At 41.5% G+C, this 16,692-nt stretch overlaps 1 protein-coding gene across 8 annotated transcripts in view; it reads left to right on the plus strand.

Annotated features, from left to right (window-relative positions):
* The window catches only part of LOC308118805 (dedicator of cytokinesis protein 9), a gene marked incomplete at its 5' end in the record, with an annotated part of 76,970 nt that overhangs the window by 26,539 nt on the left and 33,739 nt on the right, over window positions 1-16,692 (plus strand). For 7 of the 8 annotated variants that reach the window (XM_080478392.1, XM_080478397.1, XM_080478393.1 and 4 more), the window contains 3 exons: window positions 7,882-7,998; window positions 13,804-13,893; window positions 16,237-16,319. In XM_080478392.1, the coding sequence (XP_080334518.1) occupies window positions 7,882-7,998; window positions 13,804-13,893; window positions 16,237-16,319 (290 nt within the window). Of the gene's footprint in view, window positions 1-3,993; window positions 4,262-7,881; window positions 7,999-13,803; window positions 13,894-16,236; window positions 16,320-16,692 lie in introns of those variants that run through there. The other variant, XM_080478399.1, reaches the window with a different exon arrangement.

The raw sequence follows: 16,692 nt of genomic DNA on the forward strand, positions 1-16,692 counted from the left end.
GGAACGCGTTCCAAAAAAAACAAACCTTGATATTTAGCTTTCTCGAAGGGTCCGTTTATTTCCTTTCTTTCAGTGAAACGGCTGAAGTCGGCACTAACACAGAAGCTGGAGTGGCTGCGTGTTTTGTCGGAGGAATGCTGTTGAAAAGAGGAAAAACAGAAGAGTGGCGCTCGGTGAAAGATGAAAGTCTTCTGGTCCACTTTTGTTTAGGGAGTGCTGCCTCTGATTTAGACCTGTTAGGGTTTCTTTTCTCTGTCAAACAAGCACAAGTTCATGCATTCTCTGAGTTGAGGTGTTTCCTGGAAGTCATCAACCAGAGATTGCGGACAAATTGAATTAATTTATCAGGCGCAGTCACTGGAATCCTGCTTAAGGTGCGTCCTACTTTCTGTGTGAATCTTTCTTCGAAAATAGTCTGTCATTTTGTTTACATAAGACGTAATGTTCAATATTGTCATCTTCATTCTGATAACCCGGATGCACAAATTGACATCTCAGACATCAAGACACTGGTGTGTGTGTGTGTGTGTGTGTGTGTGTGTGTGTGTGTTTATGCTGCCCACTCGCTGACTGATTCATAGGAACATTATCTGCAGCACTCAGGCTCGTGTACTTAAAAGACACAACACAAGTTAGCTTTTCCTACAGATCTGAGAGCAGATTTATTCATAGTCAATACTGCTGGCTGCATCTGAGTCTCGTTGATCGATAGAGTTGCCTTACGTTGCTGTCATTCTCCAATAGTCCGGAATATGACAGCTCTAATATGTTCCGTATTTCTTGGGTGGATAGCAAGCTGAGACTTTGGTGCTTTCCGGCTCTGCCGTGCCAGACGACCGTCTTTGACTCCTGATTGCATCCTGTTATTTCTGATGCCATTGTGTCCCACATCCTATAGCAGTGATGGTATTAACAGTGAGCGTAGTGCAAAGCACTGTGTCATTATTGCCCTCACGTTAAAATCTCATTCTCAGTTAACGGTTTAGTGCTATCAGGAGGACGGAGTGAAAGCAGACTGCAGGGTGGCCGGTCCTGGAGCCCATTGTTACATTCCAGGTTACACCCTGTTTTGCTTTGGCTCAAACTCTCGTTGCATCAAGCCTTTGTTATGCAACCAAAACGCCCAGTCAAAGTGGTACCCAGGCAGGGGATCACAGCTAGATATATGTTGTGTAATGTATGTCCAATAGAAATGTGTTTTTAAGAGTCATAGTTTTATTGTCCTGAGAGAGCAGCCATTCTTGACACATTAGTCATTTATTTTTGTAAAGTTAACATGCACATATTGTACATTTAAACACAAGTAAAACCAACAAACAATAAAAAAAAAAAAAAAGTGGAAAGAAGTACAAAGGATGCAAAAAGCGTTTGATGAAACCATGATTTATGTACAATTTACAGTAATTGGATTACATCTTGCTGTTATGCAGATGTTGTAACTTTGTTGTTTTTCTGAATCATTTCATTGTTTTTCCTTCCCACTCTGGCATAAAGTTATGGACTGGTGACGCAAATCTAAAACTGTCAAAACTGCTAAATGGCTGTTTGACTCAACAGTGCAACAATTGAATTAATTTTATTAGCAAAGGAACATTTATTTTAATTCCAGCACGCTGAGTGGTGACCTGCATGTCGGATTTGTCTGAACGTAGAGTGAAGGGAAGTGGCAAATAAGACCGAATCGTCTTCAATTTTTAAGTGTGTTATGAGGTAAAAAAAAAAAAACTCTTGTATTGATTGTATCCTGAACAGCATGTGTTAGAAGAAACCCAAAACATCTCAGAAATCTGCTTCGACCAACTTAAATGTTTGTTCTCCAGGATAAAAATGTCTCAGCAGACCTTCCTTATCAAAAACCAGTGTCCCCCCCCCCAAATAAAACATATTTGTAATCGTTTCCATGGAATTTTATTTGGGCCTCTCACCAAGAAATGTGAGCTCTGTGCCATGCCAGCATATCTCCAACAACTTACCTCATATGAGCGTCGACGTGAGATAACAACAGCCCTGCTCAGATTTTTGATACCTGCATGACTCTGAGTATTGTTTGACTTTGTGAAGAAAATGACCAAGGGTGCCAATGTTTTCAGTTCACATTATATTCATGTGGATACTTTAGTAAGTTCAGTGTTCTGAGCAGATTTTGGCTGCTCCTGCTGAAAGTGGATATTCTGATTTCAAAATGACTCCCTGCAGATAAGCGTAGCATAAGTCAGAGGGTGTGATTCAGTAAACAAGCACGTCCGATAAAGCCGAGTCCAGGTTTGTGGTTACAGGAAGCCGACGAGCACGTTGCACTATCTGCGGCGAGCATCTAAACTTGGACTTCTCGTAAGGATACACACCCCGTGAAACGGTTCAGAGAAAAGTCGAAATAACACATTTAATGTCCAATTTATTTTCTAAGTTTTCCGTCTTCGGGAAAGCACCTACAGTGTTTACAGTTCCGAGCTCCTGAAGCCGGGAGTCAGTGAGCTGATGTGCTTCCTGGACCGAAGTCGATGTCATTTGCTTTTACCTGATGAGGAGGATTAACGTTTATCCTTCTCACCCAGACTCTGAGTCGCTGCATACGTCCAGCCACGCTTTTACCTTTTCATAGTGTGTATTGTGAAGCCGACATCACCTTGTTTAGAATGTGAATTAAAAATGAGATTGTCAGTGCCAATGGAAACTTGATACTCCAATGTTTTGCAGTTTATACAGCTGATGCTAAAAGTTTTGTTGGTAGTTTAGCAAATCTTTCTACTTTTCAGGTGTTAAAAGATCGACTGTGGTGGTCGTTTTCTTACATTGCTTTGTTGAGTTTATGATAATGTGCCTAATTTTTTAAATGCTGATCACAACTCAAACGTATGCAGGTTGCATTTTATTGCAACTGTAAAAACAAAAATACTTGCAGTTCAGGAAACTGTTGAGGCTCTTGCTTCAATAATATATTGATTATAGTAATTTGGGGTGAGTTTTTACAGTTGCCTGACAGGTTCAGCTCTTTAGTTTATTATTAAAATGTATCATGAAAATGTATTATAACATTTTCCCTGGGTCTGCACATGCTTAGTGAAAGTGGTTTCGATTAGAACGTGTCACTCTATTTTGTATATCATTGAATATATTCTTTTCCTTGTCACTTCTTAAAGCTGATGTCGATCGGGATTGTGCTACCAGTACCTGTGTGGGGTCCAGAGGAGCATGTGACTGCAGGAGGGGTGCAGCTGGCCTCCCCCTCTCTCTAAATTGAGATGCAGGCGTGAAAAGATAACATCCTCCCCTGCGGTGGCCCACCGGAGGAATCTGTAGGTCGGGCCAGCTCCACGGTGGGTAAACGGGGGGCTGCGTTATGTTGGAATGCCCCTGGAGCAGTTGCATCAACAAGCGCTGAGACAGAAGCAGAAACGAATCTCAACTCCATGATTACAGTCACTATCGGAGCTGCAGTCAGAGGAATGAAGACTTTAATGACTGATGACTGACTGTCGTACTTTGTGATGACTATTTTTTTGTAGCTCGGTCCGTACAGACTGACACATGGTTGACTAATGTGCTCCTCTCGTCTTTAGCCTTTAATGTGGGTCATGCTATGTAAATATTACTCCCGACACCCTCTTTTATTCAGACTCGCCTTCATACCGCCTGTGTTGCACACTGAAGTGGTTTCTGTGACACTGCTGCTCGATCGCCTTTGAAGTGTCTCATTGTTGCCTCGGTCCACCCGAGCTTGTTCCTCTTGCTGGATTTGAACCCGGCTCTTATTTCAGCTGTCCCACACAAGGTGTGGACAGTCCCTGACCAGACTGTAATACTTGAGGAATGTGTCTCTTTTGTTTTTCTTTTGTCAACCCCGTGTCACAGTGCAGGTGGACAGTGCGGGGTCGGATTGCTTCATTGTGTGCACGCATGTGGGTGAGCGGGCGTTTAACTCCCCCAGGCAGCACAGCTGAGTGTGGGAGGGGCCTCGGCCTCGGTCTGTGTGTGAGTCTTCTGCTTTCAGTCAGAACAGTCTCGGCTGAGACTCAAGTGCAGTCTGAGAGGGAGAAATACAATGGCAATTTTCTCCCGAGCGAGGATTTTTCTTCACCTGATATGCTGACCGTCAAGTCTTCTTTGGGATCTATAGCTTGCAAATATCTCAGTACAACTTTTGACAATGCAAGGAAGATCTAGTAAAACTCCAAAGAAGGAGCTGGTCATAGAGAGTCCTCAGCAGTACAAGAGGTTGGCTGCAGCCGAAGCAGAGGTAGACTCAGTGCCACAGGTGGTGGTAAGTCATGCACAGACTTCAAGTTTGAGATCATTTCGTTTTATATTTGAAATTTCTGTTATATGACTTGTTAAAAACACTCTTTTCTGTGAGAAGATCTTACAGAAGCGACTCTGTAAAGTTTAACCACAGTCACAAATGCAGGTGTCATGTGATCGTCTTTGCTGGGTTTGTATTCTTCATCCCTTTCGCCGTGCACAATGCTGCCAGCTCCCATTAAAAAGTTGCAGTGTTGGCACCAAAGAGGAATAAATTTCAACTTTACTAGCACTTTACTACCTGCAGACTGTTTCTTGTGGATTCCTTGGACTTATAAAACATTTTATTTGGCTCAAAAGTCACAGCTGATGTTGGGGATAGTTTTGTGCCATGCGATGTACAGTAGATGTCCAGTGGTTGGCTCTCGACAGAGTCCTTCCCTTCTGGACTGTCGGGGGGCAGAAGACTGAATGCACCAGCGAGTAGAGGAGGCACTACACAGCACTATTGTTTGAGGCGGTGTGAGGGTGCAGTGATGGGAGGAGTGGGAGCTGCAGGGAAACAGCTGCTGGATCACAGCAGAGGGAGTGGAAGAGGTGGCTTCATGAGTTTCATTTGCAGGTCAACAGTCTGCTTCTTGACTTCAAACTACAAATTGTTTATTTTTTCTGGTTATTATAACTTGTTTATATTGCATTTTCTGCTATTGCCAATTTTTCAATAAAACCTTGCCCTCAAGATATATACTGAAGTGTTTTCAGAGGCCTCCTCCAGGTTGGATTTGACACTGAGACAATAAAGTGTTGGACGTAGGCACACTGGTTATAGCCACCACTGTGGGCCGAGACGATGACAGGACTTTTGCTCATGAATGTTTGTTTTCTCACTCAATGCTGACGGTACTGTGTGGTTGACCACTCTGAGCCTCTTGACAAAGCACTGTGAATGAGCCCAGAGGGGCCTGGAGGGAAATGAGAGTTAGTAGCAGTCGAGCGGGTTCATGAATCCATCAGTGGTGAGAAAAGGGCACCGTCACTATGACGGGGGGTCAAACCTTTCAGCAGTTGCTTTAATATTAGCACGGTTACGTTATTAATTGGCTGTTTCTGAGAAAAGCTGCCGGAGGTCCGTCAGGGTTTTGTTGTGGTTCTTCGTTGAGTCTGTCCTAAGTGAACATGTCCGGTACTCTCTCAGCAAAAATAACTTCACTTTCTGAGGTGCAAGAGTAGAGAAAAAGCCATCCTTTAGAGAACTTTTTCACTATTTGTTTTTGTGATCGCTTGGGATTTTCTAGAATAGGAGGAGGGGTGGGGATGTGCGTCTGCATTTTCACCATAAACTTCCTACTCAGAAAGGCTCTTTTCCAAATGGACTTTTGGCCTCGTTACACCCTGTGTGGGATCTTCGTTTAGTTGAGTTTTAGTTGTGTGTTAAATACGCAGTTGGTTGCATTAAGGGATCGTCATTTACGTATAAAACGTTTCCACCCATTCAGGTTTACAGTTTTATTTATGCTCTGAAAACAATTCCTCACAGATGCAAAATGAAATACCATATCAGTTTTATTTTCCCCATAAGCCCCTGCTGACTCACAGTAAGTTCCTTCAGTTTTAAATCCTTCAGTATCTGATACAGGCTATCTGGAGATGAGGCATCAGATTTAGTGAGACACAAACACGCATTTCATCTTTCTGATGTCATGACTTTCTCTCTGGCTTACCTGTCCGACATGCAAGAAATCTCTGCATCCATCTCTCCGTTTGCTGTCCTACGAGTTCCTTGAAATGAGACTGTTTGTACGTGTAACATGTGCTTGTGATGTTCGGATAACGCCGCGAGTAAGAAAAGATGTCTGATAGTGTCACAACCTGTTTCCGCTCTCAGACCTGGTGGCACCGTCTCTGCTCGAGAAGCCCCTCCGTGTCCCTGAAAGTGATACAGGGTTTGCCCCCTCCGTCCTCGGTGTACTCTGTTATTAACCAGGGTTCCTAGCAACATGTGTTTAAGCAGGTCAATATCCGTGACTCTCCCTCTGAGATCATGCTCGTATTATCAGTCCCAGATGTGGAGGCGGCGAGCGAGCCGAGCTGTCGTTCACTCCTGAATCTGGTCATGTGTCACTGTTCATTTTTCACTCTGCTGTCGACTTTGCTGTTGGGTTTATCCTCCCATCCCCTCAGCTACAAGTGTTGACAGCCTACTTTCCATCTAATGGCCACTGTATCTTTTGCAGCTCGTAAGCTTTCCTTCGCCTCTGCCAGTGGGTCAGCGCTTCAACTTATGCCGACGACGCACCATAAATACATAAATATGTATTAACCTGGTCGCATCTGCTGTTAAGAGTTAGAAAAACATAACCCAGCATTGAAATCTGACTTGTGGTTTTTGATTCTTCTTAATTTAAAGTAAAAAAATTATTTGTTACGTGTTGCAGAAGATGATCGTGTATGTTGTCTGTTCCTTTGACACACACGTTATGCGTGTTTATTCTCACAAATGGATAAGCTCATCCCAACCCACCCACCAAGTATTTTCTCTACACAGATGGGAGTCCTGATAGTGTTGTCGCCAGGTAGATAACTTAGCATGTCTTGCTGTAACCAGTGTGGCGGCACAGCTGGATTAAACAGGGTCACCATGTCAGTCTGCTCTACGTTAGCTGTGGCTTTGGCTTTATATATACCTTTCTGCTGTTTTGGTGCCTGGTGAGCATGAACATATAAGCACATTCTTCATTGGGCAGGTTGACCATAAACACCACTCAAACATTACTTCTCAACAGTTTTCTGTCTGCAAATGATGTGTCACGACTGAGCACTTCTTCAGGAGTTGGTTTTTTCATCTCAGCCTTCTTAATGTACAACAGTAGCTCTAATTTAACATTAACTTAAATGACTCATTGGCTGATATCATGAACATCTGGAATGTGACAGAATTGAAGATTGTAGGATTAATTAAAGTGTGTATGTGTTTGAGGGGTGAAATGACTGAATTGAAGACAAAATAACATCGTGAAATTCTTATTATTTTTTTTTTTTTTTAAACATGAATGTCTCAGGTATGACAGTCACAGGCCTCTCTGTAGGGACATTTTCACTCCTCTACTAATGCCTTTTATTGTTAATGGGTCATAATGGCCATTATCAAAACCTTTTCAATTGTGAAATTTCTTCGTATGTACCCCCTAAAAAAGTGCTGCTTTTTGTGACATTTTACGTACAGCGAGTGATCTTGAGCTTTGCTCTCAATGTGTGACAGTTAGCAGCACTGCTGCGTTGTCTCTGGTGCTGGTGAAATAGCTTCTCTCTGACACTGAGGTGAATGTGATTCTTCCAAAATAGAAATAATCCAGCATAAGAGGTGGTGCATCAACTAGAGTGCACGTAGTTCCCACTCGCCCTCCTCATGTAAATCCTACCCTGGGTGTAAGTCGCCAACCGTGATGCTGACATAGCTTCTCAATCCTGCCTGTGGGCTTTTTTTTTTTCTGGACTCCATGACATGTGTAAAAAATTTTAAAATAAAAAATCTGGAGTTTATTTCCTCCCCCATGTTGCACCTTTGTTATTCTGTAACTGTGAAGTGCAAACAGGAGTGACCTTGTATGAAAGGAAAGAACTGATGTTCTTGTTCTTCTCCAGGTGAAACCGAAGGTGATCGAGCCGCTGGACTATGAAAATGTGCTGGTGCAGAGGAAGACGCAGATCCTCAGCGATGTCCTCCGAGACATGCTGCAGTTTCCCCTGGAGGACTTTGAGGTGAGTTTTTCTTCTCTCTTTTCTTCTTCTTTTTTTTATTTTTGGAAAATTAACTGTTTGCACTGTGATTATCATGTAGTCGATATAAAAGCAATGCGGGGTCCAATATGCAGGATCAGCAGTAGTAGTGACAGCATTAGTACTTAGATTTTTATTGTGGCAACACATAGCAGGTAGATCAGTATATATTGTCTCTATAAATGTCCTCTGCAAACATTCAAGGCTTGAACCATTCACTGTTATCTTTCCTACATCATTATTTACCCCACCCATTTGTGTGTTTTCTTTGTTGTGTTTGTTGGGCTTTTGCGGCCTTTTCCTTCGGCCCAGGCGTGGCTGCTGTTGGGAATACCGGGTGGGGTCGCTCACCGAGTCTTTCCTTTTGTTTATATCCCTCTGTGGTGCAGCGAGAGAGGGGTCAGGGGCCATCTGTTTAATTGGCTCATTCTGTCTCCAATGTTGTGACAGAGCAAGTGTTATCTGCGGCCACATTGTGCAGGACGCACGCTCCCCCCCACACTTTCCACACTGCCGCTGGAAAATGGAAAATGGAAAACTGGCCCAGTGCTGGTACTTCAGGAAACGAGACGTCTTTGTAGGATGTCCCGACCAAGAGCAGCAATGACATGTCCAGCCCGTCCTCCAATGTCTCCCTGCCACTTTTACTCACAGCGCACTGAAAGTTTTAATGGCAACTTTTCCTGTTTTTGAGCTCCTTCCAGTAAAAGAAGCTGGTATTTCACTAATCCTGATGACTTTAACATCCAATGAATGCCCATTTAAGAGCGTGGGAAAGCACAGAGTCGAGATCTAAAAGACGCAAACATGCTGTGACACATGCTGTTAAACATTTGCAAAAATCTGGTTCATAATGTCATATGTATTTGTTCAAGCTCAAGACATAGGAGGTGCAGGGTATTCCGTTCTTTACGGGACTTCTCCTTTATATGCCCTGTTTACATACTTGCAGTTTCACTACAGATACTGTGGAGCTGGACAGGGTTTGCCTTTGGAGCTTTGTGTTATCAAACACCATCTGTCTGACACTATGTTTGCCTTCCGCCTTTGTCTGATTTACCGTATTACAGTAAGACTCACAATCACCGAGATGCTGTTTTTATTTGATCTTTTTTAAATATCACAAATCTTGACTTTTTGTTTCTTTGTTTGTTTTCTGGTCTGTGCCGTACAAAGAAACATATCAAACAATGACTTTGATGAGGAGAAAATACCTAACATAACATTTCAATTGTGTTACTGCTTTTCATTTACCTTTGTGAATGTCAAATAGTTCCCAACCAAATTACTGATCTGACTCGTATCTGCACTTTCAGCTGCTGGGTGATGCAAACAATAAGGATGAAAAATCTCTGAGAGAGGAAATATCACACTTTAATGTTGATGTCACGGTATAATAAAATCAATAGCACTTTTGCCTCACAGTGAGAATGTCCACAGTTCAAATCCAAGTTTGGGGGAGTTTCTGTTTGGAGATGCATATTTTCCATTTTCTTCAGCGAGTCAGGTTTCTTTCCACAGTCCCACAGGCGGTATTAGATGAACTGGTTCATGTAAATTGACAGTAGGTATGAATAACAGTGTCAGCCACACACTCTTTCTCTATTTGCTTTATGATAACTTGTGATCTGTCTGGACTGTGTTTTTTAACCAAGTATCACTGTTATCATCACCATAGGGGGTGGCTAAGCTTCAGATGGTAGAGCAGCTCATTCTCCTGTCCCGAGAAGATCCATGAACAACGAGGAAAACGAGCAAAACATGGAATACAGGGAACAACACTGAAGCACCTCAGTTCAGAGCGTGTGCACGTGCATTTCAGAATTATTTATTTCAACTGAAGAATCCATATGTTTTACATTTATTACACAGAAAATGAAATATATAAAGCATTTTGTTGGTATTTATTTTAATATTTCTCTTAGTTTTGTTTAAAAGAGGCCACAATTATCCAGTTCAATGTTGTGGTTCTCTGGATGTAATCTCAGCTGACGATGGGCAAAAGCAGGACACACCCTGGACACACACTCCCATTGGCTACATGTCTTTTGCAGGGAGAACATGCAAACTAAACCAAGATTTTAATCCATGACCATCCTGTTCTAAAGCAAGAGCTCTATCCACGCAAATCCATAATTACATTTTATTTAGAATTAAAAAACAAATACTTGGGACTTTGTAGTTTATGTGACAAAAAAATCTTTGTATGTAATAATGTAACTGCAAATTCACCAGCCTTCTTAAATGCATCGTAAGAGTAGCATCATATATTTTAGAGAAATTCTAAATATAATTTAACAAATGCATATTGCATGAACATTTAATCTTCAGTATGACAAATGTTGTTTTCTGTCAGATTCTCTGACCTTAATTATTAGTGGTTGTGTATGTTATTGTTATTTGGTATCGTTAGAGAAGCAGTTCCCATTCAATCCACACCCTGGAGAGTGTAAATGTGTTTGGCTTTGCATTTCCCTGTGAATACAGCAGTGCATGGTAGGTTGGCAGCTGTGTGTCCGTAACAGCAGGGAAGCCTTGACTCTGTCTTCTCCTGTATCATGCTTTTGTAGTCTGCTGCTATGAACATAACATACCAGTTTCACACACAAACAGTATATTGTCAGAGGCTGGCAGGTGATTCTGACTGAGAGGGGGGGATATGCACCAGAGGCACGTTGAGTGAACTTAACATCTGTTTCTGGCTCCTCAGACTCGTGTTCAGTCAGGGTTATAATCAGCTCTCAGTGTGTGGCGATGTTGGTCTATGCAGAGATCCCTCAATACGCATATAGACATATAAGTAGCAGGTGATTGGAGCAAGACTTAAAACACAAAGGGTTTCTGTGTCGGTGAGTTATTTTCGTATGAATCCCTTGTCTTGTCTGTATGTTTCTCAGCATTGGAGACCACTGTCAGCTCTCTACCTTATCTTCTCCCCTCTGGCTCATCCAAAGTCATGTGCCGCTTCTTTGTGAAGCAATGTTTGTATCACCCCCATCTGTTTTTGATCAGGATGCTGCTGGCATAGTGTGTCAGCTTCTCTGTGTGAGGTTTCTGAAGAAATTTGTACGGGATTACAAGAAGAGGAGGCTCTCTTTCCCCATACTCACACTTTGATATACTCTGTGTATCGCAACAAACTGATAAAGGTATTAACACTTGTCTTTATAGATTTACACAGATTTTGCTTTGCAGGATTGTAGTATTTGTGCAAAACATCTAAACCAGGGGGGTCAGCATCATTTTAGTTCAGCAGGCACATTCACCAAACTTATAATAAAACAACTATAAATCACAAGAATGTGAAACCTGAAAATTATTCTGTGGCCATGTGAACAAATAGAGTAGCAGTTACTTCGATGGAAGAACTTTCAAATCACTTTAACACTAGTTATTGTCAGCCCTTTAAGGAGATTGAAACCTCTTGCAGGCTAATTCTGGTCTGCAGGCCGTATATTTGACATCCCTGGTCCAAGCCACCATCTTTTTTGTTATCTCTGTTAGTTGCCTTACATTTTGTTCTGTCTGTCATACACCCCAAAGAGCCACTAATCAAATCAAGATGTTAGTTTTCACTAAATAAGGAGGAATGTATAGTTTTGCATTCATTTGCTGTACTAAACAGGTACCTGACTGATTTACTTACTGATTACAAGATAAAGATAACATGTTATTGTAATGCCACTACAGTAGAGAAGTAAGTCAAGCAGTTACAGCTACTGACGTTTTACTCGGCTCAGTGCTGGGTGAAAGTTGTTGCCGAGCTGCTGTCTCTCTAAACTGTTTTCTAAAGAGGAGCTATACCTTTTATTTCACTGAACTCCTGTTTACCAGAATAGGAGGGCCTCATTAATCACCCCAACGTTCAGCTGTACGTTTGTCATTGACTTACACACCAGCAAAGGGGCTGTGGGCCCTTGACCCCCACCAGCTCCCCTGGCGCCCCACCGTGGCGGCCCACTGCTCCCAGTATGTGTAGTTAAGGTTACCTAAGAACAGGACGGATTAGAAATGCAGAGACGTTCTTTCCCCTTAACAATAGCATGGTGCATTTCCCTGAAAATGATTGACCAAACTTCTTGCTTATCTTAAACAGTCAATCAATCATTAGACAGCTCAGCTACTGTGTGATGGCAACACTTCCGCAGTAACTAATTGAAGGAGACGATCAAAACTAAATGAGTAACTTCCCCAACTAGGTTATTTGAACCAGCAAACTCACTCCTCTCGTGCTAATTCAAGTAACTAGTAGCTGTAATCAACTACATCTTTTCTGTAACTTTCACAAACACTGGACGCTTTTATTCATGTTTAACCACTTTCTCCGAACTAAGTTGTTCAATATTAATATTATACCCAACAAACATGTAAGAGTTTGACCCAAAGTCCTGTTTTGTCTGTGAAAGCTCCCGAGTTCAGAGGTGCGTCTTACTTTACAGAGTCGTCTTTAGAAAGGTGTAGGATATTTTAAGTGAAACGTGGATATCCTCGTCGCGCCTGGTTCACCCACAGTCCTGCTGTTTTCACTGGTGACTTGTGTCCCAATTAAATGCTTCCCTCTGCCCACATCCTGGCTCCCCGTTAACTCCATGCATGTTTATTCTGCCGCTCGGTGTGTAAAGATTTTAATCTCCTCTGCAGGAAACCTGGCGAGCAGACAGGAAAGGGAAACTTGAGGTTCCTCAACATGACCTCAGTATAGATTTGGTTGTAGTTGACGTCGGCGGTGTTCAGCGTAGCAACAAATGCTTTGATATTGAGGGTAAAAGAGGAGTAAAGTGGTAGATTTGCACTTTTGTCTGAAGATATGAGTGTTTCAGACTTCATTAATGTCCCCAATTTTCTACTGTGTCTATTTCCAAAAGTAGTAAAACTGTAACATTTATATAAAGTGCCATTTCAGGATTATTGTTTATTCTAAATGATTTGATTTATGTTGTCATTTGCAGCAAATCTACATATTACATGGTGAACATTGCTTTTATTTGTAATGAAAAGAATTACAAAACTCATTACATGGATCATCATTCGCTCAACATACTTAAGGCTTCAATGAAAGGAAACTCATCTGAATCTCTCAGTTTGATGAAAACAACTGCCGCTCACCCACACAGCTGATGAGCTTTGAGCCGGCACAAAGCCCGAGTTGACTCATTTTATCTTATACAGGGTCGGATGAACTGTACACTCAACGATTGCTGGGAGGGATTATGGGTGGTCAAAGGGACTTTATTTTTAAAAAGCGAACTAATCCTCTCCACAAAGATTTGATGGTGACTGGGTTTAGATCTTCTGTTTTCGAAACCATTATCACAGTCTGTAAAAAAAAAAAAGAGCTCTAGTTGAAGAGCATGCAAAACAAAACTGACATGATTCCCATGAGTCAGAGTGATTATAAACACACTGGATTATTTTCCATCTCTGTAACACATCCTCTACATAGTAAAAGCAAAAGCTTTAATAATGAGCCTGTGAGCATGTGAACTTGCAGATTTCTGAATGAGGTGGATGTGCTTTTAAGTTGTGGTCTCATGGAATGACGCTATTGGTAGAGAGACACACACACACACACACACACACACACACACACACACACACACACACACTGACCGTGTCCAGCTGCGTCCAACAACATACTGTGATACTGGGAATTAAATGTTTATTGCTTAAGAAATGTCCCAACTTTTACTTTTAATTTCAGTTTTACAACACTGAATAGTGCTTTGTGCTCTGCTGTGATTTTTTTGTTATGATTCATCTTGAGTAAACTTCTGCTTTGTTTCACAGATATCAACTTTGAGGCGACATGGGAGAACTCTGTACCCCACAGTGCCTGAAAATGCTGAGCGGGAAGCCCAGAGTCTGTTTGTCCAGGAGGTAAGATGATCTAAAAAGTCACTAAACTCCTACTGGCTTCCTTGGATGAGCAATATTGTCATTCAATTATTCACCGTACAGCCTTTAAAATGCAACTCAAAGTTCATATTCAACGAAGTGAAGGAAAACGACTGAAATGAAATTGATGAAAGTGAAATTAAAATGGTTATAGATCTTTCTAAAACATCACCATCAAGTATATTCAGTAATATTAATATATTAAGTACACACATCAGGCATACACCTACAGGAAAGGAACACATAAACACAGAAGCAGCTGTTAAAGTTGCAATAAAATATGAATTCAAAGGAAACATTGGCACTATACAGGAGCAGTCATAGTACAAACCCATTGAAGTTAAACAAAGTAAATCTTTATTACTTTGGTATTGTCAACATGATCACTCAAAATAGACTTGCAAAGCGCACACAGATATCTGACTAAACAGAGCTAAGTCTTCAGTTGTGTGTGTGTGTGTATATATATATATGTAGCACATATTATGAGACTGTATCCGGTTCTATATATTTATGCATCATGTGTTTAGCCTCTAGCTCTGTGTGGGTTTTTTTGCCAGTAAAACAGCAACTGGGTTCTTTAGCGCTCATTAGAGGAGACATCAGAGTTATTTATACTGTTGTGTGAAGAAACTCAGGCGCAATTATTCCCACGTCTTTTTCATGTTGTTTACTACCTTATTGTTGTTGTCTGCTTGTGCTAGAAATATATGCATGGATTTGATTGCAGTTGTTGCTAAATAAAATGATGAATAATGGAACATAGGCACACTGCCTTTACAGTCTTCGTAAACCAGGTCAAAGGTCAGTGTTTAGAGGGTCTTCTCTGAAGTCATAACGATACTAAGACTCCCGCTCAAGTGTGTGACACCAGCGGCACAGCTGTGGAGATCGTCCGTGTTTCCGATCCGTCACCTGATCAGGTTGCATTTCATGCCGCTGCAGGGACAGTTTGTGTAAAGGGCATGCATTTTTTTGTGGAACAGATAGCGCTGAGCTGCTCCTATCACCGACTAACAATGAACAGATGTCTCATTTCCAAGCGAAAGAGGAGAAATATACTCCCTTCTGCACTGTGTTGGTGGACACTCTCCACACACTCCCTTTTTCTCAATGAGTCACCGCCTGGAAACTCTTTTAAAACACATATTTCTATTGTCCTAATGTATTAATCGGAAACCTCTGCAGCACAAATTAATAGAATAATTTACAGCCTGATCTCTCGCTTAAATCACTTGTAAATCCTCTGGAGTCCCACTTCGTTCCACGCAAATGTTCGACATGATCCTGTAACGTTTTCTCAGCGAAAGTGTCTTAGAAAATCAGTTTTCAGGTTTGTTTGTTTTTTTAATTTCGCCCTTGGAATCTGTCTGGTGTCTGTCGAGGCTTATCAAACTCTGAGGCTCAGGTTTAAAATGGAAAAGAATCAGCTGTCGTTGAATTATGCCTTTGAAGTGCGACTGCAGGTTGCACAAATAGCCGGGTGATGTTATGCAACGTTAACATGTGTGGGGTGGGGTCATAATGATCTGATAAGTAGTTTTTGTAAAGCGAGCTGGCAGGTTGTAGAATGTGCACATTTCACCTCAAACATCAGACACCCATTATTGAACTTTCTTAAAGTAATAATCCAGCCGCGAAAACGGTTTTCTATAAATGGAGAATTACAAGGGAGAAAAGCAGGGTCATGACCCTTCTTCTGTGGAAAAATAGAATATATAATTTGAGGAAATTACAGCCTTCTTGGACCTAATTAATTGATTTGTGTGTTCTGTATCACACTTGTTACAGCCATTCCTCTTAAGCTATTTGAGCTGCTCTACTTATTTCTTTTTTATTTTATAGAAGATGTCCAGTGACTTTGGGATTATTTCATTTGACTTAAAATTAGTCAAACTCATATAATGTAAAACCAAATTGCTCTTTTTCCCACGAGGCCCTCGGATGGTATGATTCAAAACTACTATAATGTTAAAATATGAAAACACTTGTGTAAATAATATACACAAAATGAAACATTTATTTCCCTATAACGTACATAAATCAAGGTCTATTGGTGGACACCTGTTAGAAAACTAAATCTGATTTACTCTCCATAGCCACTTCATGAAGTAACCTTTTGAAATATCCTTTGATTCACATGTTAAGTTACTTTTTGTGTGCACCTGTTACAGAGGAGGATTTAGTTTGTTTCACAGTCATAGACAGCGGGACACCATTTTTGATCTATATTTATTTATACATCATGTCTTATGTTCCACTTTAGAACTGCTCTGTGAGGAGAAATGTGATGGGTGCTATAATTAATTCGCATTGTCTTTTCAGTGCATTAAAACCTACAAGTCTGACTGGCATGTGGTCAACTACAAGTACGAGGACTACTCTGGTGACTTTCGACAGCTTCCACAGTAAGTCGAAAGCGCCACCGCACACTGAATTCACGGGGATAATTTGGTCATGTGGCTGGATATTCTTATGATGGATGAGCAAGAGCGGCGACTCTCTAATACAGGGATGCGAGAGATTTTACACCAAAGCACTCTTTGCACACCCTGTCTCACAGGTTTTAGTGTTGTTCGGTGACACAGACAAGCTGTCACCTATTTTGTTTTCCTCTCCTGACGGTTTGTCGGTGTGACTCGATTACAGGGAAACGCAGCGTGCAAATAATTCTCATGTCTGTGTAAAGAAGTGCGCCTTTGCACGCTTGATAGTTCATGCACGCAGCCAATGTGGAAACTACCCTCATTGTTGGGAAATGGTGTCATCAGCTCCAGCGTC

Source organism: Lipophrys pholis (genome assembly GCF_963383615.2).
Source record: "Lipophrys pholis genome assembly, chromosome: 13".
NCBI lineage: Eukaryota > Metazoa > Chordata > Actinopteri > Blenniiformes > Blenniidae > Lipophrys > Lipophrys pholis.